At 47.5% G+C, this 22,861-nt stretch overlaps 1 protein-coding gene across 12 annotated transcripts in view; it reads right to left on the bottom strand.

Annotated features, from left to right (window-relative positions):
• Positions 1–22,861, bottom strand: part of TEAD1 (TEA domain transcription factor 1) — a 274,391-nt gene that overhangs the window by 49,266 nt on the left and 202,264 nt on the right. For 9 of the 12 annotated variants that reach the window (XM_027563306.1, XM_027563309.1, XM_027563308.1 and 6 more), the window contains 5 exons: positions 14,753–14,764; positions 13,842–13,976; positions 12,819–12,865; positions 11,866–11,927; positions 10,756–10,880 (listed from right to left, as the gene is read on the bottom strand). In XM_027563306.1, the coding sequence (XP_027419107.1) occupies positions 10,756–10,880; positions 11,866–11,927; positions 12,819–12,865; positions 13,842–13,976; positions 14,753–14,764 (381 nt within the window). The remainder of the gene's footprint in view (positions 1–10,755; positions 10,881–11,865; positions 11,928–12,818; positions 12,866–13,841; positions 13,977–14,752; positions 14,765–22,861) is intronic. The other 3 variants (XM_027563307.1, XM_027563312.1, XM_027563311.1) reach the window with 1 other exon arrangement.

Raw genomic sequence — 22,861 nt, 5'->3', positions numbered from 1 at the left:
TGACTATGCCAAAGCCTTTGACTGTGTGGATCACAATCAACTGTGGAAAATTCTGAAAGAGATGGGAATACCAGACCACCTGATCTGCCTCTTGAGAAATTTGTATGCAGGTCAGGAAGCAACAGTTAGAACTGGACATGGAACAACAGACTGGTTCCAAATAGGAAAAGGAGTACGTCAAGGTGTATATTGTCACCCTGTTTATTTAACTTCTATGCAGAGTACATCATGAGAAACGCTGGGCTGGAAGAAACACAAGCTGGAATCAAGATTGCCGGGGGAAATATCAATAACCTCAGATATGCAGATGACACCACCCTTATGGCAGAAAGTGAAGAGGAACTCAAAAGCCTCTTGATGAAAGTGAAAGTGGAGAGTGAAAAAGTTGGCTTAAAGCTCAACATTCAGAAAATGAAGATCATGGCATCCGGTCCCATCACTTCATGGGAAATAGATGGGGAAACAGTGGAAACAGTGTCAGACTTTATTTTGGGGGGCTCCAAAATCACTGCAGATGGTGACTGCAGCCATGAAATTAAAAGAAGCTTACTCCTTGGAAGGAAAGTCATGACCAACCTAGATAGCATATTGAAAAGCAGAGACATTACTTTGCCAACAAAGGTCCATCTAGTCAAGGCTATGGTTTTTCCTATGGTCATGTATGGATGTGAGAGTTGGACTGTGAAGAAGGCTGAGCGCCGAAGAATTGATGCTTTTGCACTGTGGTGTTGGAGAAGACTCTTGAGAGTCCCTTGGACTGCAAGGAGATCCAACCAGTCCATTCTGAAGGAGATCAGCCCTGGGATTTCTTTGGAAGGAATGATGCTGAAGCTGAAACTCCAATACTTTGGCCACCTCATGCGAAGGGTTGACTCATTGGAAAAGACTCTGATGCTGGGAGGGATTGGGGGCAGGAGGAGAAGGGGACGCCAGAGGATGAGATGGCTGGATGGCATCACTGACTCGATGGATGTGAGTCTGGGTGAACTCCAGGAGCTAGTGATGGACAGGGAGGCCTGGTGTGCTGCGATTCATGGGGTCGCAAAGAGTCGGACACGACTGAACGACTGAACTGAACTGAAGGTCCGTTATGTGCCAGGCACTGTGCTGGGCACAGGGAATCCATGAACTAATGGTACAAACAGCATGTCTTCTCAAAGAACCTGCATGGAGCCAGTCTCTTGCCTCTGCAGTCAGAACCATTGGGCATCCATTAAATATATGTTCTCAAAGATTTCTAGAGAGAAAACTGGGATAAGGACAGTCAACATTCCCTTTCTTGTACATCAAATGACTTTGTCAGCACTCACCTGCTCTTTTTATATGGATGTCCGTATTCTCCAGCACTAAACATATAGTGTTATTCATTAACAAGGAGAACATATATGGGATTTACCTTGAAAATGGGAACAAAGGTTCATAAGCTTAAGATGAAAACCAAGTTATCCATCCCATGTGAGAACAGAACACACTCTCAGATCTGTCAGGTTTCAGACAACTGTCCTTCCTCACAGCTATTCTCAGATAGCAACAGGAGGATGTGCTCTTATGAAATGAGGGAGTAGAACAGAAAAGAGGGATATGAAGCAGTAGCACAGAAGCGGTAACATGCTGGACCACAGCTGGGCTTCGGACCTGGACAACAGCCAGTCCAGGAGGGACAAAGACCTGGAAGCCAGAGGGCTCCTAAAGGGGCTAGAGAGGGAGTCCCTGACGTAGCTGACCATCTGGACAAGAGTTTGAGAATTCTGTTAGACACATGGGGGATGACTCTGTGTAGGTATATACAAACTGAGCAAACAAAGGCAATGACAAACCTTAGGAAAAACAAGTTTTAGAATCAAGAAGATGACTTTCACAATAAAAAAAACTAAGTGTTAAACCTAAAATTGTGAAATAACCATACTGGAGGGGTGGGGATGGAGGTGAGAGGGGTCATGTGCTAAATTCAGAGAGTTAAGTCCTGGTCTTCCACAGTAAGAAGTCAACAGATAAGGTCTCCAGTCATGGACCGAGTTAGGCAGTGTAAGTACGCTGCTTAGAAATACGGAGTGCATGTACAAAGCAAGGGCTGAAAGGCTGCAGGCAGCTGTCCTGAGGAGGACTGGGAGGAGGGGGAGTGGGAGATGGAGTGGGGCGGGCAGGGCACAGCTGCTTCTCCTTACAGGCCATGCCTGGGGTTTCACTGGGCTCACACATGAAGCACATCTATTACTTTATTAAATTAAATAAGCAGCCAATCCAAAGCTATCTCGAACCATCATGGAGTTTCGTGAGGAAAGAACTATAAAGGGAAACAAAAACACACAGAGTCGTGCTCCAGGATGTTTATTCTAGTTGGCCGCAAGTTCCCTGGACCCAAAATGAGGGTGAGATCAGAGCCTTCCTCCGGCTCAAGACGCTGAGGATGACTGAGCAGGACCTCGGACCCTTGTCTGCCTGCAGGCTTGACCTGACACCGCACCGGGGCCAGTCCCGCTGGGCAGAGACGACCCCGGCCCAGCCGCCCCCGCCACAAATCTAACACACAGATTCCTATTTCAACTTGGAGAAGCGTTCATTTTCTTTTTGGATTGCTATAATCCCTCCAGTTATTCTTCACAGCAGTTGTAAACAGTAACAAAGGTAAATGTAATCCTAAAATCTCCACAGAGTGACTTGCAAAGGGCTGTTTAGCTACCCTAGGGGATTAACAAAGGATGTTCTCCCCTCCTCTAAGGTGGTTCTAAGAGGTCACTTTCCTTCCTAGTCTCTGCCTCTCCTTCTCTCTGCTGCTTAGGGAAGTTGCCGGGGGCAGCGGGGCGGAGGGCCAAATACTGGACTCGAGCACCAGAGTCAGACGGGGTCTGGGTCTGAATCCTGGCGCCGGCCTTGTTTCCTAGCTGAGTCATCGGGGAGGGGTGCTTCCAGCCCTCTCCACATCCGTAATCCAGGGATAATAATAGTATCTACCTCGAAGGAGTGTCATGAGGCTTAAAGGAGATCACACATGGAAAATCCACAACGCTGTACCAAGCATGCAACTCTTCATTATTATTATTATTGTTGATATTTCCTCCAATAGTCATGTTGTGTCTGTACTCCGGGTGAGATTACCTGAAATTATGGCTGTTCCTCTGTATTAGGTCCTGTACTGTAAGGTGGATAGGGTGCAGGTGACCTGCACGCAAGGCCTAGAGGGATCTGGCCCCTGAATTTCTCCCAGTGAAGAATGCAAAGTCTGTCCTGGCAAGTGGGGCTGGGGCAGCCTGTGAGGTTGCCCATTACTGCAGATGAGACAAACCAGAACAAACAACTCCCAGAATGGCCACTAGGGTTTAATTTTCTTTTCTTTCCTTTTTTTTTCCCCAAAGAGCTGCTAATACATTCTAATCCAGAGCCCTCTGATGAGGCAGTTCACTTTTTTCTGCAAAAGGAAAGGGAAAGCCCTAAGGAATCTGCAGGCCCTTGGCATCTGAGAGGCTCCCATGGACACGCCCCAGCACTGCACTACACAGTCTGACCTGAAGATGGCGGTGTTTCCCTAAACTTGTTCCAAAAATTCCAAGTATTTGAAGAACGCTGTAAAACCTTAAAAAATGACTGCTGTCAAATAATACCAGGAGAAAAATTATAATCCACTTAGGAATTTAAAGAAACCAAGACAAATAACTCACGTCAAGGGATGCTAATGTACAAGTTGAAACAGGACAAGGACAAATCACCTACATTTGCTTCCTGTTGTGTTCCTGCCTGGACAGTCTGCTCAGACACCCCCCAGAGCAGCCTGGGCAAACTGCGATGGCCTCCGGGCCCTACAGGGGCAGGGAGTGGCTACAAGACCAAGCCAAGGGAAGTGACCTGCATCTTTGGCACCTGTTGGGGTAAGAGGGCTGGGGGGCTTGCTCATGGTCCCGCAGGCTCTCTCCTCAGCTACTGCTCAGAGCACCAGCCCTGCTCTGGCTACTTGGCCCCGAGGTAGCTGGTCGCTCTCTTCCCTGTGCTCTTCCCAGAAAGAAACATCACTGGAAACAAGAAACAAGGAACAAATAAGTCCTTCCTTCCTGGATCTCACCCCCACCTCCCCATTCCAGCACCATCTCCATAGAGTGGCTGCTGTTTTCTTAGAAGGGAGTCTTCTACACACAAGTGCAGCTGTGAAACCCCACAGGCTGAGTGCAGGGACTGCGACCAGGAAGGCACGCGGGTGGGGTGCTGACCTGCCAAGGAAAGCAAATGGAGCCTGGCTGGGCCTCTGTGAAAAGCCTATAAAACCCAGCTCTCCAGATGCTTCCAATTGCCTCATCCCCAAATGGTCATGAATAAAGAGGTGAGCGTCCAGAGAAGCTCAGACATGAACAGCAAACCACCCACCTTTGCTACGAGAGGGTGCGACTGGCATGGACAAGCTGATGGGAGAGTTCGCAGTCATGCAGGCCAGGGTGGGAAAGGCTACACTCACCACAGGGACCTGTCACTTTCAGCACCAGAGAACCCTCCATCACCTATGTCCTAGTGGAAGGCAACGCTTGGTAAAACGTAGGAGAAAAAGCAGGGAGAAGCATAAGCAGGGCACAGCCAACCATCAGACTCGCTGCACTCTTCCTCTGTAGGCCGGGAAGGCAGATGTGCCCTCAGACCATTTATTCAAAGCACGTGGTGCATACATTAAGAACACGGGTTGGAATCCAGGCTCTGCTATTTCTGAGCTGTGTGTGGCCTGAGGCAAGTTGCCTAACCTATCTGGGCTGGGGTAGCCTCATCTGCACACAGAGATGACACCTGGCCTGCTTATCTCATGGGTCAATGGCAAGGTCAAATGAAACAGCAAACATGACGGGTCTGTGTGAGCCTTAGGGAGCTACACAGATGCTAGTATGCAGGTTAATTATTAATGAGATCCACGCACAAATCATGAACTAGGGGAGAGAAAGAGCCTCCTTTCTGAAGGACCAGAAACCAAATCTGCCCAAAGAGCTGTTTCCCATGAACACACGACCCTGCTCTGAGAGGCAGCGACTGCCTTAGCAAGCACTGCAGGGCTTGGAAGCTCCTCCAGAGAAAACCTGCCATCTTCCACGCTACCCAGGATATAGGAGAGGATCCTCCTGGCCCCAAATCTAGAATCTAATAAGCCCTGCTTCTGATCTCACCTCTCTGGTCAAATCCCCACACAAGCCACCCAACTCTTCTTTTTGCCACTGGCCTCACTGATGTCCTATTTTCTGAGTTGCCCTGGTCACATTTCCCCAACCAAAGTCAGCATCTGTGAGATCTGATAAAGAAATTGAGTTGATCTGTGAATTTAGGCCTTTGAAAGAAGCAAGAAAAACATGAAATCATCCTTGGGCCCACATTTAACCAGCTGCCCATATGGAAAAGAATCAGGTTATCAGAAGAATGTATTTGCAGAACTTGAGGGCAAGGCTCCCCCAGAGGAGAGAACTTGGGCCCCGTCGGGCTGTGAAGACTGCTGACTCACTCCCCATGTCCAGGAAGTCTCAGGCTTTTCTGCTGTTCCATTCATTTAGCATTAAAGATTAGGAAACAGGTCACTTCAGACCACAAAACTCCTCGCCTTCTGGCTGAGGACCAGCCATTGTCCACCATTCAGGGATTCTCTCCTCCTGTCAAGTGTCCTTTCTTCTCTTTCTCCAAATGTCCTGATCACCCTCTTTCACTCGCTGTGCCAGGGTGAAGGGCCCTGCTGCATCCAGCCTGGGCTTGAGGAGCTCGAGGCTTTGAAGGGCAGCTGTTTTTGCATTTGAGTAATTTTTAATTTCTTAAAAAATACAGTGACATGGTTAAGAATACAAAGTGGAGCCAAACTTTGGCTCAGCCCCCTCCTGGTGGTGGAACTTGATAACGTACCTTAATGTTCCCGAGCATCTGTTTTGTTACTGAGAGACTGGACGTAAGAACAGTATCTGGGTCAAATGCTCGGCACGTGATGCTCACGACACAGGTCAGCAAGAGCTGGAGGTTACCCTGATAGCTGTAACTCAGGGAGGTTTTCTCTAAGTGAACTCAGGTGTGCACTCCCTGCTCAGGTCTGTTCCTGCGACCATATCACAGAACTTTGCTTCTTCCCCAAGGCAGTGCTTCTTCAAAATCTAAAGAGAGCAATCTCCTATCCCACTCTCTCCATCTCAAAGCTTGCCCTTCTCTGGCTATGTAACTCTACCTAACTGAACTCCTCGCACTTTCTCTTCTGAGATCACAGTTGACATTAAACACACTGCCTTTGCCTGGAAGATGTAGCTGAGTTGCCGGGCAGCTGGAGGAACCTGCTTGCCGCAGGGAGCGGGTAGAGGGAGCCCACTGCATTTTCCCTAGTGGCTCATATGGTGAAGAATCCTCCGGCAACACAGGAGACCCAGGTTCAATCCCTAGGTTGGGAAGATCCCCTGGAGAAGGAAATGGCAACCTAGTCCAGTATTCTTGCTTGGAGAATTCCATGGACAGAGGAGCCTGGTGGGCTACAGTCTGTGGGCTCACAAAGAGTCGGAGATGACTGAGTGACTAAAACTTCAAACTTTCAAAACTAGGGTTTGGCAGGAAAACCAGTCCTCATGCACACTTGGGATTCAGCTTACAGCCCACGAAGGCTGGGTTTTCATCTCTCTGAAACTGCAGCTGTTGAAGTTGGTCTTCTGGAACTGGGCCCTGATGACAGGTGAGGAGGCCCTTTCAAAAAAGCCCACCCTAGGTGGAAGATCTCGCACTTAACACTGAAAGTCCTTTGATAACGCAACATGGAAATCCTGTAGAAAGTGTGTCTTTAAGCATTACTAACCACTTCCAAAATAGTCTTTGTTTTTTAGATCTTCCGTTCTTCACCCTCTGCTGTTTTTCTCTCAGGTTCTAGTGGAGCCAAAGGTAACAGAGGGACTGACTTGCTGGTTCTCCACCAATATAAACAGCCACTGACTCAGGGGCAATGTCTGGTTTACAGAGGATGCAGAGCCAGCAGGGGGCGCTCATCCCCTGGATTAGTCTTACCTTGGCTTCTTGTAGAGTCTGGCTGGCTACAGGTACTCATCAGATGCAAAGGAACCCAGCAACTTTTGGTTACTGGAATCAACACATCTAGCTCTGAATCTTGGTTGAACACTGGGCAGTCTGTGTCACGGGGCTGGGTAAGACAATGCATCATGCAGGCTATCGCCAATATGACTACTGATCGGGGTGAGAGAGCTGTGAAGAATCTTTAGTGTTGGCAGTGGTGATACATGTGGTAAACAAGAGTGAATTTCCAGAATAACTGGGACTAAGAGAGACAGCTAATTGAAATGGAAGAGAATCCACAAGACTTTTTAAAGCATTCTGACAAGTCTTCTAAGCACCAGCTTCTCAAATTATATAATATGTGCTTTATTTTGCAAACATAAGGTGCTGTTGCAAATGAACATGTAAAGGCCCTTGAGGTCCAAGGTCACATTGAAAAAATGTGGAGTATGGGAATGGTTTCGTTGGTTCTCAAACTTTCAGAGCCGTCTAAAATAAATTCAGCTGGTACATTTATTTAAACAAATTATAAATATGCTATCCTTAAAATTTAACATCAAACATTAAGCAGGTTAATTTGATAAGGAAGCCAACAAAGTGATCAATAGTTATGGGTCCTAAACAAATCTGACTTTAGATCCTGCAAATCTCTGTCTGCGCACAGACACGCACACACATCTCCCCTTGCGTCTCTGTAAGAGCTCAGGCTCACTGGAATCAAAGGGCTGTGGGTAGTGCTGGCAACGACCAAACAAATAAAGTAATGAGCGTGGTACAGTGTGATTTTTTCCATCCATATCACAGCCCAAAGAGGTAGGGAATTCTAGTTCTTTCTATAGAAGAAGCTTGGAGAGGTGGCTGTCAATGGCTGCAGCCAGGTCTGAACCTTCTCTGTCCATATGGTCCCCCAGGAGGACACAGGCAGGAATGCACACCTGAGGAGCAACAAAGCCTGGAGGAGGAGAACCTCGTTTTCTGGTCCAGGGTGACACCCTTTGTCCCAGCTACTCTGGAAACGCACTCTCTAGTTAACCACATTTATCATTGTCACCACTGAAGTCATGTTCTACATGAGTTCTACAGAGTTAAGCCTTTCATTCATCAGTAAAAGGTCTACTCTAGTTGAACCAGCCAGACTCTTAATTCTGAATGTACATCAAACACACATATCTGGACACTACTCCAAGGCCTTGGTAGGTCCTGCCTTTCTAAACTATTCACTAGCTTTCACCTCTTGTTTTATCTACACCAGAGTCATCGCCTCTGGAATGCTCTTCTTCCTTACTCTTCCGGGCCCATATGGATCCTCTACCTCTTTGCATAAGGGCTGGTTCCTCCACAAAGCCTGCCCAGTTTCCTGTCCACTCACAGTACCCCTAGCCATCACACTTCCCAGTGACCCTACGGGGGATGACGGCCTCACCCACTAGACGTCAGCCTCCACCAGGGCAGCACCAGAAGGCACACATGGGTGCTCATAACTGTTTATAGGATGGACAAAAGGAACTTCTCAGCGATGCACAGCAGGGAGCCCAATTACCACTAACAACTAGAAGAAGAGGAAATGGGCATTCTGGGCCCCAGTAGGTCCATAACTGAGAAGGACAGTTACCATAAGGGTGCTCCATAAGCTTCTTAAATTAAAAATAAAAATTTGTTTTGTGATAAAACATTATATTGAGTCTTTTAACAAGGATAACAACTAACATCTTGGGACTTGTGCTTCCTAGTGTCCTGGAGTTCTATTTCTAAAAAAGAAATGTTTACAAGTAAACACGTTTGCTCACCCAAGAGTACAGACTGAATGCACAATTCAAGACCTTCACCACTGGTGGTGCTTCACAGCAGTGAAAGAGTACACTGAAACAGAAGATCTGGGCTCTGGGTCCTCCTGCTCATTGGCTAAATATTCTACATCTTTTAATGTGTCTCGGCCTCAGTTTCTTCACCTGTAAAATGGGTAAAACAAAATCCACTCCACTAGCACTTGGAGGATAAAATGGCATAACCAATGACAATGCGCTCTGTGAGCGATGAGGCGTCATACAGACATGAGCTACTCAGAGCAGAAGCATGAACTGAACCGAAGCCCAGCCTTCAGCCGAAGAAATATCTACATTTGCTTGAAGGAGGAGGAAGCAAAGAGTTGCAAAGGTCATCTCCTTGGTTGTTTACTTCAGTGCTCCCACAGACAAGGGTTTAGGCACTCACTGTCACCCTCCTGGTACAGCCACTCAGACACTTGTGAAGAGTGACCCAGGAGGCTGGTCTTTTCTTCCCTGTTCTCAATACTCTTCTTTTCCTTTGCCTGCCTCGACGGGCCCAATGACTACTCTCTTTCTTCATTTTATCCTAATTTTGGAGCCGACTCTATTTTTCTACCAGGATTCACAATTCATAGGCAGAAATGCCAGGGGGCCACATGTGGGTTCCTGAGTGTCCACTCTGGTGATGGCTGGTGGAAACCCCTCTATTCGTGGCGTCTTCCTGTCCTACCCTCAGAGCCAAAGCACAAACGCTTCAGGGAGAGGTCACCTCCTGCGGTTCACACCCAAGTTATTTACAACAGATGATGAACTCACTCGTGATGCTTTCTCCTGGTAACAGAATGGCAGCAAGGCAGCAGACAAACAGAGTGGCCCCTGTGTACTTTTGAGAGCCGCCAAGATCAGCTGGGTGGGGTGAGGTAGAGAATATGGAAAGGAGTTGGTAAAGATCCCGAAGACAAACTCATGATTCCTTCCATTTTTGCCTTGGGCTCACCCACACACAGATGCAATGCTCGTACTCACAGCCAAGGAGTGGGAGTGAAGAAAGGGTCTTGGGCTTTTCGGGTGGAGAGAAGGGAGGCTCACATGTGTAGGGGAAATGGTGGGCCCAGCTGAGGACAGGAGGAGGATGGGCACTAGATGGGGTGGGGAGACAGGAAGGAGGAAAATGACAAATCGGGTCCAGATGCTAACTTAATGGATATTTAGGGTATTAAGATGCATCGCATTCTATGTCAGACTGCTAAAGTACTACCCTGTTACTCCTCCTTCAGAAGCTAAGAATTCGTTGTCTTGAGAAAACACAGCTTTGAAAAGTATGAATAATGGCTAAATAGGCTTGAGTTTACGCTTGAGTTTTAAAGACATGAATTTGAATCTCTAGTCCATCAGATACTAACTGTGTGACTACAGAGAAGTTACTTAACCTCTCTGTTATCTCATGTTTTCCAGCACCTACCCTTATGGGGTTGTTTAAGAGTAAAATGTGATGATATCTATTAATCGCCTTACACAATACAAGCCACAGGTCAGGGCTCAAAAAATGTTGTTGTTCAGCCACTCAGTCGTATCCGACTCTTTGTCACCCCATGGACTAGAGGACGCCAGGCTTCTCTGTCCTTCACTATCTCCCTGAGTTTGCTCAAACTCATGTCTATTGAATTGGTGATGCCATCCAACCATCTTATCCTCTGTCATCCCCTCCTCTTCCTGTCCTCATTCTTTCCCAGTGTCAGGGTCTTTAAATGCAAGAGCCTGTTAAGGTCTTACTCTTCTGCTCTAGTAATTCCTGGAGTTTGCAGTCCAGAGCATCCATAACCATTTAGCTCTAAAGTTTTACATATTTGTCAACAGAAATACCTTTTTACTTCATTGGAGGGCTACTCAGCCCTCCCTACCCAGGTCTGCTTTCACGCAGGGTATCTGATCTGTCAGGCTCAAAGGCAGGGTAAGAGGAGCAAAGCCTGGGGTCAAGGCACCCAACTCTGAGCACACTCACCGAGTCTGGGTCTCGCTGCTGTTCAAGGAAAGCTGAGAATTCCACCAGGCGAAGTTTGGTTGTGCCAATGGAGCGGCCCTGCCAGGCTGGGACCGAGGGAGCTGGGGCTGACGCAGGTTCAAACCCTGAAATACAAATTGATCATTACCTTAAACCCAGCTCCTTGCCTGCCATCATCAGGTCTCAGGCCACCCCCGGGGCAGGGGCCTACAAAATGGACCACCCAGGAGCAAAGCTAACAGGTCTGTCCACCAGAGTCTAGGGGTGGAGCTAGGCCAGCAGCGGTGGGTTCTGGCAGAGGAGCCCAGAGGCATGGCCAACCGGAGAAGAGCAACGCAGGTGGTTCTTCCTAAAGCCGGTACTAGCCCAGGTTGAGGGCTGGGGGCGAGGACACCTAACCTGGGGCAAGGGGGCCTCGCTGGGGACCACGGCAAGAAAGATGAAGTGTGGAAGTGGATGCTGACAAAGCGCTCCTGTGAGACAGGGATGTGGGCACTCCCTGTGCTCTTCCAGCTCCTTTCCTGAGTAAGACTGCAGTCACCAGCACAGTGGAATGTTCTCCTGGGATGCTCTGTGGTGCTGGAGCAGAGAGCAACGTGTGAATGCATTTCAGTCTGGGAGCTTATAATGAAGAGTGTGTGCGTGTGCATGTGTGTGTGTTGGGAGGCAGGCAGCTTGGCCAGATGCATGCTTTCTACCTGGGCTTCCATGTAAGCACTCCTTTAAAGAAAGGGTACTCAGAATTGAAATACACTTCTCTAAGAAACAGCAAATAAAACCGTCTGCCCACAAGACTGAGATCGCCCAATGTGGCCTGTTTATGAGGAGGAAGGAACCAGAGCAACTTCTCCTTTCAAGGGTGACCTAAGGCCCTAAGTGAAAGTGATCAGGCTTCCTGTTGTTTTTTTTTTAAAAAAAGCCCATCAGAACAGCTCTCTAGAGATGATGGAGGCAAAGCAGGATCTGGGAGGGGACACCGGCGACCCTCCTGAGCTCTGGGCTAACCCTGCCTTAAGGAGGGTGGTGGCAAGAAAGGGGTGTCCATGGCCCTGCAGGGGAGGGAGTTTGTGCAGCTGGAGAACAAAGTGAGAGGGTTCCTCAGAGACTCACCTGGAATGGGGGCCGTGACTGCTGGCTGGATGGGGTAGGCCTGCTGCACGAAGGGCTTGACGCTGGAGACAGAGGACAGAGAGAGTCAGAAACCATGGCTGTAGCAGCAGCTACTTCCTAGGTCTGGCCGTGGCCTCCCAGGGCTAGGGACTCCTCACTCTGAGCTTCCCTATCTGCAGGTGGGAGCACAGCCCAGGCAGAGCTCTACCAAGATGGAGACCCAGCTGTGCTGTGCAAGTGAGAGGGGCCGGCTGGGTGCCGATGACCAAACCACCAAGCCTCATGCCAGTTCCACGGCACAGGTAGGGCAGAGGTCAGCTTGCCTTGCACGTGCTGTGGCATCTACCTCTGAACCTCGCTTCTGGTCCCTGCAGAGACCGAGGTCAGCAGTCATCATGGGCAGGCAAGATTTGGGACATGTTTCAGGCTCTCTTTCTCTAGACCAAGTAGCTCCATTTCCTTTGAGAATATACAGGAGGAGGTTCCTTTCTGCTTTTATTCCCAATCTGTCCTCGCCTTCCGGTTTACTGAGCTTACCTCCCATGCTCTCAAAGCATCAGTCGGATTTTCTATTAGCTTCCCCCACTATAGGGAAAGCTGGAAGAAAATGGACTATAGGATCACCTCCACTGTCCTCTCTCGGGAGGACCCCAGGCTCTGCCCCCTCAAAGCCATGAAAAGACAGAGCTCCTCCTCCTGTTGCCAGCTGCAGGACCACTGATACTGAAGGAGGGACTGAGGTCTTTACACGTCTCCCAAATCTGAGCATCTCTTTCCTGCTACTGGCGTCAGGAGATAACAGTGGGGGGTGATGCTGGTGATGTCAGGCTAAATCTCCCTCCCCCCCGCCCCCCGCAAGGCCCCAGGCAGTCTGGTGCCAGGAAACCTCAACCCGGGGTGGGCTGTGACCAGCCCCTGGTTGGTTGTCAGTGCCGGCCCCTCCTCAGACTTACTCTTGTGAAGATCCAGGCTGCCCTGTTTGTATCATTCCTGGCCAGAACTGGAAAGCAAAATGCAAAGAGCCTCAGGGTTAGGAGTTCACCTCAAAGCACTGCTCAGGATGTCTACGCACTCCAATCCCAGCTAAACAGGGGGCGCAGATCATCTGCCAGCTGCCAAGTGACACAGCCTAAATGCAGATAACACAGGTTGCTGTCCTGCAGAACATGTTAACCTCCCTGAGGGCAGGCACCAGCTCTTCAAGAGTTCACCTGACACCCAATAGGAATCCGGGTACATTACAGAGGGTTCACAAATATTCCTCTGACTGCTTCATCTATGTGCCCGCTCACCCTTCCTTTCCTCCCTTCATTCTGCAACACTTCCTACGTGACGTTCTGCCTCCACAGCTCACAGCCTGGGGGGAGAACACAGCTCAGAACCAGGACGGTGCAGACACCTCCTTTGCTGTGGGCTTTCCTAGGCCCTGGTGCCTGCCGACAGCCTCTGGGAGCGGCAGATGTCAAGGGATTTGGACAGCCTTGGCTTTGAGTCCCGACATGGCTCTCCATGTGACTATGATAGAGTTACCCAAACTCTGGTTTTGTTACTAATTAACTTCAATTTTCTGTAAAATGTAAATCTGTAAAATGGCAGTAACAGTAAGAGGCATTTAAGATTACCGTGAGGATTAAATGAGACCACAACATTAAGCTTCTCAGCCTTTGGCAGGTGCAAAATGAAAATAGTAGTAAAGAATACTTTTGTCTCTTTAGAGGCTAGTTGCCATAAAGTGACCCCGAGGACACAGGAACAGAGACTAAGGGCCAGGAATAAAATGCTCTCTCTCTCCGCCTCTCCCTAGCTCCGCTTTTCTCACCATTTTGCACCCAGCATCAGGGCACCACGAGGTGGTCCTTCCCCTCTCTTACACCCGGCACAATTAACAGGAAGTGCCAGGTACATGGGTTCATGCTCGGCCACGTCGGCTCCATGTGCTCAGGGGCCATCACTACCAGACCCAGCTGGTAACTTACCCCCGGCGCCCCCGGGAAGGTGGGGCGTGGGATCCCGGGCAGCCCCAGCTTGTTGTGAATGGCAGTGGCTGAGACGATCTGGGCTGACGACATGGCGGCCATGTGCTGCAGGGCCTTATCCTTTGCAGTCTGATCCTTGAAGGCGACAGTACACACAGACTTAATACACAACCCCCGACTACCAGGCGGCTCAGACAGGCACAGCCGCGAGCACGGGGACTAAAATACAGAGCCACAGAAAAGGCTGGAAAAGCAAACATGCGTGGATAAATAAACACAGCCAGAAGGCCCAAACGGCCTCAACCTACTGTAACTCTGGACGTTTACTGAGAACACCCAGTAGCAAGATTTAAAAAAAAAATTTCTTTTTTAATCCATTTTCCAACAGAATGGGAAGCCTCTGAGGAGAGTGGACAATGTATTTATTTTTCCAGCTTCCAAAAGGAGATGTCTCCAATTACTTAACAGACTGAAAGAAACAAGGAAAAAGAAAAAAGAAAAAAAAATGGCCCTGCTTTGAAGCACACAGATGGGAGGAGGGCGAGAGAAGAGGCATGGTTGTGGATCTGGGGTGGGACCATCCACAGTGCCGGGAGGCCCGTCTGTGTGCGGCCGGGGAGCCCTGGCAGACACCTGGTGGGGGGCTCAGAAGCAGCGGGGCGGCGGGGCCAGGATGGGGCCAAGCAGCATGCTGGCGGGGGGCATGCTTTCTCAGGTATCCCCGCCGGGGTCCAAGGCTAGGCCGGTTCATTCTGTAGCCAAGGACGCAGGGGGTTCTACCAGGGACGTGGTTTCTCCTTTTCCTAAAAGGGTCTTTTCTAGGAAAGCCAAGGCTGGTAACACACAGCTCGCCAAAAAGTCTGCCAAGCACAGCTCAAGTACAGAATACTCAATTTGGTGAAAATACTTACCATGCTTGTTACCTGGATACAACAATAAACAATTTGTTAAAATGATTGCGTACAAAGGCAGGGTTATTTTTCTTCTTAGTTAAAAAATATACACATATACAAACACACAGTACAATAAAATGTGTAGGGGTGTGGGTTTTTCCCCTCCCCCTGGCATTTTAGGAGAAATGCGTGACCCTATCTATCTAGAAAGACAATTACCAACAACCCCGGCTCCCAGCTCCTCTGAGTTGATTCTGAGGCTTCCCCAGGACAGATGGAAAAATGGTCAGGCCCCTGGTGTGTGACACGCCCTGACGGTAGGGGCAGGGATTCACACTCAGTGAACCTGCTGAGGCTCCCGGATGCTTGCAGGTCTACACACCCTACACACCGGGCCCAGACCCCATCAAAGCAGGAGCAAAATGGTGACATCAAAGTAGAAAGAGCACTCGCCAGAGCTGCCATTCAGAGTTCAGACAAGAGAGTGAAGGTCAAGGGGAGCTTCAGGCTAAGACACTGGGTACCAGCTGCGAGGTGGCTTCAGGGTTTACAGGTTTACCCAAAGGTGATGAATAAACATGCTGAGGTGCCAAAGGAAGGCCAAGAGGAGGAGGGAGAAAAATCAAAGCCTACAAGGACAAGAACTAGAGGGTTCCAAGAAGATCAACCAGGTGGTCCCAAGGCACAGACACCACTTTGCCCCATAACTACCAGGAACACCATGTGAATGTTCAAAGGAGTATATTAACCCTTAGAAAACAGGCCTAAGACTTGCATAAAATTTTATACTTTATACATTTCTCTGGCTCTGAACTGAAAAATGAGCCTTATCTAACAGCTATTGGGGAATACCCATGGTCAGGGCACTGTGGCAGCCCAATGACACGAGGGTCCTGTGGACTGAAGTGATGCCCCTTGCTGCCTCTGGTCAGATGGCATTTCTTCACATTGAAGCTCCATTTGCTAACCTGCTGAAGTTTCTAACCTAAAGCTAGATTCCTCTGGCAACTTTTTTAAGACCTGAAACATTTCAGACAATGAGATGCCAGGGCAAAAAGAGACAAATGTTGAAGTCAGTGGAATTCTATGATAAACTATGTGTGTGTAAATGCCCTACAGCCAAACTGAGCCCACGAGATCTCAGCGCTCATCAGTCTACCCACAGCTGGTCCTGCAGTTCCACCTGCCTGGCCACCCTCTCAGAGGGTACCCAAGTATAATAAATGGGAAACCTGGGTCAGACACACTTACTTCCTTCTCTGTCAAGAGCATCTTGACATCAGTACAAGCTTGTGGGTTTCTCTTTGGACGGTTACTTTGGACTCCAGCCCTCAAGTCATTTAACCCCCAATAAGGGGTTATCAATACTCTCAAGGTGATTTTTGAAACTGAATGAATGGCCCAGGTATAACCCCAGGTCCTTTCCCAATGAGCCACAAGACTTACAATCTCTCCAGGGCCCAGGCAGGCATAGCCGAGAAAACGGCAGCCCAGGTTTCTTGTCTGCCTGGCTGATGCCAACCCTGTGGAAGAACTATAAAGGTCTGTGGGCTTGGCTCTATTCCAAAACTATGTAATGGGGTGGTGGGGGGGTGGTGGTGGTACATTCAAACATGAGAGTTCTGTTTATGAAATGCTGACGACGGGGAGTTCTGCTCACCCAAACACAGAGTGTGTTTGTGCACACTTGGGTGGAGTGACCAGGAAGTATCAAGTCCAGGTCCAAATGTAGGCAAGTCCCTACATCTTCATAACCCACTCTTGTGGTGTTAGAGTTGCCTGAGATGTTTCCCTATGCTAGGCTGATGGAAAAGTTCTTCGAAATGTTCATAAAAGTTTGATACTTTTTTAACAGGGAAATCAGTCAATGAGGAAAGGAGAAAAGTCACCACCTTTACTGTTTAGGTCACAAAGCTTCAGAACATTTCAGAATACGGTCTTTTGTTAAATAAAGTCAGGTTTGACTCTCTTATTACCCAGCATTCCACCAGGTACCCAAATGAAAATAGAAGTCCAAAGCAAGAGAGCAAATCTATTGCTTTGAGCACACCAACCTGCTCTCTGTCAGTAAAAGGCATACCTGCTGGGGAGTCTGGAGACCTGGTCTCAAACCTGCCCTCCATCTGGCATTAATGGGTTGTATTACCTTGTGTAAATCACTTAACACTCTAATTTTTTTCATCTAGGAAGGAAAGAGTTGCACTTTATTTGCTAAAGGTCTTCTGGTTCTAAAAGTATTTGTAGCTATGAGTCTGACTTCTATTATAAGCAAATATGTCCTAATACATATAGCCAGAAAACCACTAGTGAAAAGACAGCAGGATGTTAAAATTTAGGCAGCTCTCAGCCGCCTGTCCTAATAGAGAGAAAGCCAAGTGCGGAGAGGAAATTTTATCTCAAGTAGAGGTTCTTTCTGCACTTGACCTACCTATTTGAGAATAGGCAATTTTCTACAAATGGACTAAAATGTCTATACCAGTGATTTCCTACTTTTTGTAGTGCCGACATTCTGAGTACTCATTTCACTTTATAACATCTCCCCTCTATCTATTATATACATTGGAAAATTAAGAAGATTAAAATTTTTTGTTTAAAATCTAAAGCAACCGTGCAGATAACAAGCACCACCAGGGATATCTGGATATCAGAACAGAGAGCCTGGCTGTAGATCTACTTATCCTGAAATGGGAGCACAGAAGGACACTGAGCTGGGAGATTTCAATAGAAGCATCTCTAAACTGTCATTTTCAGCCTAGAGATACATGCCTGGCTTTGGAGAAATTATAACTCTCAGTGTCAGACCTGAGTAAATGACTTCTCTGCGTCATTCTGGCCTAATACCTCGGACTTTTAAACACTGCACTCTATCATCACCACTTACCCCCAGAATAAAGAGGGTGGGGTTGCTAATCTACCCAAACAACAGTAGCTTAAGTAAAGTCAAAGATATATGTGACATTTGTATACCGCATTAATTTTATTCTAAGATGTTTTCACTCTAACGTTTCTGAGATGTGATGGGATTTACAAGGGATGAACACATTGTTTTATCTTGAAAAACCGTGATTAAGTCAATACTGAGTTATAATGTATGATGTCTTAGATTACAGGAAATATGGAGTGTATGCATGTGTACATATAAGCACGCATGAAAAAAAAATATGCCCTAGGAAAAAGCTTGGACAACTTCACACTGACTCCTTTTTGCTGATTTTAAGCCCCTCTGTTCCTAAGACTGTAAAGAATGAGGCCACAAAAAGCAGAAGAGGGGAAAGAAAAGGCAGATCTCCCTTCTCCAACCAAACCCTAACTCAAGCCCACAACCTGAAATGTGGGAATTATTTATGGAACAGAAAACACGGGTCTCAGTCTACTAATGGAGTGCTAAGAACAAACGGCCTATGTGACCTGAGAGCGAAGGCACAGGAGTCACTCCAAGGCGGGGTGCACGCCTCGGTCCCCACTTGACTCTCTTCCTGCCCCATGCCTGGCACTCCGCACTGTCAGCAGCCTCCCTACCTCCACCACGGGGGATCCAGCAGGCAGTGGCAGACATAAACTCCTCAGCCTGAAGCCTTTCAAACTGTTATTGTTACTAAGTAAACAGATTTTCATATTTCATGAAGCAGAGCGAGGCTGCCACTACAACTCTGAGCTCAGCTGACTGCCTCCTTCCTACGGTGGAAATGTACACAATGTTTGGAAAATGTCTTCATGTAATAACCATGATGGGAAGGCAACCTACCACAGATGCACATGGCTGGACTGGTGTGCTCTGCACACTCAAGGATATTTTATGAACCAGGCTCTGCAAAGGTGGGGACTCGTCTCCCCTCTGTTTTCTCAGCTTTGGATTTTTCTGGGGAATCAATTATCTCATAATTTTTAGGCATTAGCTATAAACTAATTTTAAAGATAATATAAAATGGCACCTGCTTGCATGTACAATATTATCGTGACTGTATATGAAGTCTGAATGAACACACTCCTGCTTAACCAGGGGCCATCATTTCAGAATTAAGGATTTCAATCTAATGTATTCATATGAAAGTCCACCAATATATCAGGAAAAACATGTACGATCAAAAAGAAAAAAGACTGGATTCAAAAACTTCTGAGAGCTATTAAATGTTTTTCTCCAAATATACTTCTCTCAGCAGTATAAAAATACAGTACATGAGAAGAAAAATAGCAATTTGCTTGAAAATCACTTTTTCAGAAGAAGACAAAATAGAACACTTTCCTAAGAAGTAATTTTGCAGATGTTGTTTCTAATCTTACACTATGTGGATTCACATGACCTCTGCAATTATTAGCAGTTGCTCCTGAGCAGATAAACACCACAAGAGTCTATGACGGTTTTGGAGAAAGGATGGAGGGCACTTGAATTTTTCTAGCCATGATCTCTAATTTGCTTATTATTAGAGAAAGCAGAAGTAAGTACAAAAGGGCCTATTCCGGTCGGGCAACAGCTAATGCTGAGGAGACAAGGCACATTCATACTTCTCCTGACTTGCCATGTAATGAGTAGCAATTAATTCATCTTATTGTATTTCCAAATGCCAAAGACTCCATTCACATCAAAGAAAAAATTTTTCAAGGCTTTTACCATTGTCCATTTTTAAATGTACTGGGCTATATTTAGTATTCTCTAATTGTCAATAGTGTCGCCTTTCATTGTGATGCGCGGCTTAGCATCATAAAGGATTGCAGATGAGGGTCTAGGTGATTTGTAGGTGTGCCTGGTGCCTCTCTACCAGGAAGCCTGGGATTTAGGTCATCTAATGCCAGGTCCGGGTTTTGGGGAGAAGGCACCTTTCTGACCTTTAGCCCATTTCCCTGGGAGGTTAACAGCAAGAAGTGAGAGGCAAATCTCCCTTGAAAAGCCAGAAGGTACCAGCTCCCACCACTCATCTTCTCTATTTAATTCAACAGGCACAGTGAAAATAGGGCTCGGTTGAGGGAGACAGTGCAAAGCAACTCGAGCCAGGGCAACGAGCCCTCATCCTTGACCAGCAAGGACCCCGTAAGGAGGCAACGTGCTATCACACGAAGAGCTTGGTCTGTGGCAACAGATAGCCCTGGGGTCAAATTCGGACTTGTGACCCTGGGTGAGTCCCTTAGCCACCACGGCAAGCCTCTGCATCCTCGTACGCAAAGTGCGGGCGACAGCCACCTTCAGGAGCTCCCTGAGAATTGCATCCGGCGCTCTGAGCACACTGTGCCACTGAGTGTGTGCCTGCTACTCTGTGGACTTGCCATCTTCAGGGCCCATGTGGCCCACCGTCCAGGCTCAAGTCTGCTCGAGACCTGAAATGCTTAGACGCCCTGGTCCGGAGTACATCATCTCTGGGCTCAATGTGATTCTAGGGCACTGTCTATATCAGAGGCCAGTTAATAACGGGATTTCTCTATGAAGGGGGAAAAAAATGTAGAACGAGGCTGTTTCTGCTGCTTTTAAAGAAAAAATCCGAGCTCGGCTGACATAGAATAGAGAAGTATGCACTTCCTCAGTTTACATTGTAAGTTCTGCATCATCACGTGGTTGATGAGAAGTTCTAACTCTAAGCACAAGAAATGAAATGTCTCCAATCTTGGTCTTAACCCAGGCAAATGGAAAACAAGGTAATGAAAATCGTGTTGAGGAGAGAGGGTATATGTCATGAATGCAGAACTCCCTGAAGACTGGGAGATGCCAGGAAAGGCGGTGTATCATTTCCCAAATCCCGCGACAAGACCAAGTGTCTCAGCTGGTGCTGAGACAAAGGACACGGTAGTTTCAGGCTTCTTTTGCTGTGTGTTCTGCTGACAGCCAACGCTTGAAGGAGCGAAGCAGCTCAGAGGGCCACAGGGAACACCGCAGGATGGAGGGAAGTGTGTCTTCCCTGCGGGCAGGCCCATTCCTGGACAGAATCAGTGGTGACTTGGTCAGGATTCAGCCATGTGGCTGCAGCAGAGCCCTAGCAAAGTTCTTGAACTTATCAAGAGGATTAAATCAACAATTTGAACTTTAAGCTCTCTGCTTATTGGAAGCAAAGGCAGATTGGAAAGAACGGCCTGCTCAGAAATCAAACGACAAAGGCCACCAGGGTGAGAATGAAGAAAATGGCCCCGGGGAGCACATGGAGCTCATAAATTAGTCACCAGCGACCGGACACAATCAGAGGAGCTCAGGCCTTTTTCTGCTCTACTGGGATGATGCAATGTCAGCAAGTGCAGGCTTTTCTTCAATACAATCCAGAGCTTGACACGAACACGTCTACTGCCTAAGATGTATTCCTGCTGAGGTCAGGACAGAAGGAAGACTTCCCTTCCTCTGAGGACTGTCCAGAGTCATGCATTCACCAAAACACACCCAGCAGAAGTGGCCTGGTCCACCTTCAGGGTAAGACAAAGGCGGTCCACAGCGTGGTGGTGGCCTGTGAGCAGGCTGCCACTCACACAAGCCTCTGACGCCAGCAAATCAAGGGCTGCCTTTTTGCTGCTATCGTGGAAGAGGCTTCTGGGCAGGGACTGGACAAGCTCTTGGGACAAACGAACATTTAGAGACTCAGAGCAGGAAACTCTAGTAGGAACTCTGAGTAGGAAAGAAGAGACTGCTTAGTGCACAGAGAGTATTTCTACAATCTTTCTTTCTCTTTTTTTTCTTTTCTTCAGTCTTTCTACATGCTGGGATGATAAATCCCTGGAGCTTTAAAAAAAAAAACAAAAAAAAACGAAGACTTTTTGATAAAATAATGGCGAGTGAAATAATTTTAAGTAGAGAATCCTTTCTGCAATTGCAGGCTGGTCCTCAGATCACACCACACTGTTTTCCAGACAGGCTGCTACCTCTCACTGCTCAAATACAGATTCCAAAGAGGGGATAAACTAGGTGGAAGGGGAGGAGACGGCAGACAATATATGAAGCCAGTGCGGGTAACACTGCTGGAGACGCAGCTGGTGACATAAGGTCCAAGAGCAATCTCTCTCAGTCGGTGTCCTTGGAATTGCTTGATGCATGCTCCAAACCTACAAGCCATCTGCATGCTGGAACTGCATGGGTCCATCTTCCCCTTTGAGGCTTCTCTGGTAGCTCAGACTGTAAAAGCGTCTGCCTGCAATGCAGGAGACCTGGGTTCAATCGCTGGGTTGGGAAGATCCCCTGGAGAAGGAAATGGCAACCCACTCCAGTACTCTTGCCTGGAAAATTCCATGGATGGAGGAGCTGGGTAGGCTACAGTCCATGGAATTGCAAAGAGTCGGACACGGCTGAGCAACTTCACTGTACTTTTTGTATCTTCTACTTTATAACTAGAACCAAGCATCAGAAGACTGATGGGTCAAAAGAATTGTGTCTGGATAGGGGTCAAACGTGTGGTCCTCTCATCACTAAGAGAACTGAGTATTTTCTAGAGCAGTAGTTATCACATTCTGACTTGTAGTTTAGACATTTTGGTCAAGAAAATTAAAAACAAAACAAAACCCCAAACTGCAAATACATACTTCATGTCCCATATCCTGGCACTCTGGCTACAAATGCCCTGCATTTCCCATCTGTCTCAGGGCTTCTGAATCTCACCTGCACTCTGCTGACCCTTTCACCCCTTCCCCTTACTGCCCCAGTCTTTCCTGGCTCTTGCTCTCCTCACATCACTCCTTGAACTCTCCAACTATTCCCTAGTTTTTCTTGCCCTTTGCATCTCTCTCTCATGGTTGCAGTCTGTGTCCAAGGCCATCCTGAATTGTTGGTCAAGTCTGTCCTGGCTCAGGCCAGGAGAAACTGTAGATGAATAGTTTCACATTGGTGCCAGTGGCTTTAGGACAAGTTCACAGTAGACAACAGGTTTAAAAAAAAAATCTAGATCAGTTCTAGGATAAAGTCAAAAGAAGAAGATATAATTTTCACTGGATATGACTTTCTCAGGGAGACAGTAAGTGGCAAGGAAAGATGATGGGTCACGGGGTGGAGAGGGGGGAGACTGAGACTAACTGAGGAAGGACAATGGGCAGAGGAAATCAGAAAAAGGAAGAATAATGTTTTGCCCTTGATTTCCTTCAGCTAAAAAAAAATAAAACTTAGAAGGAAATGTAATGAAAATAATCATTTCTAGATTGTACAAACATGAATGTTTAATATGTCATTCT

Source organism: Bos indicus x Bos taurus, chromosome 15, assembly GCF_003369695.1.
Source record: "Bos indicus x Bos taurus breed Angus x Brahman F1 hybrid chromosome 15, Bos_hybrid_MaternalHap_v2.0, whole genome shotgun sequence".
Lineage (NCBI taxonomy): Eukaryota > Metazoa > Chordata > Mammalia > Artiodactyla > Bovidae > Bos > Bos indicus x Bos taurus.
The sequence above is the reverse complement of the archived record's forward strand: the minus strand, read 5'-3'. Positions and strand labels throughout refer to the sequence as shown.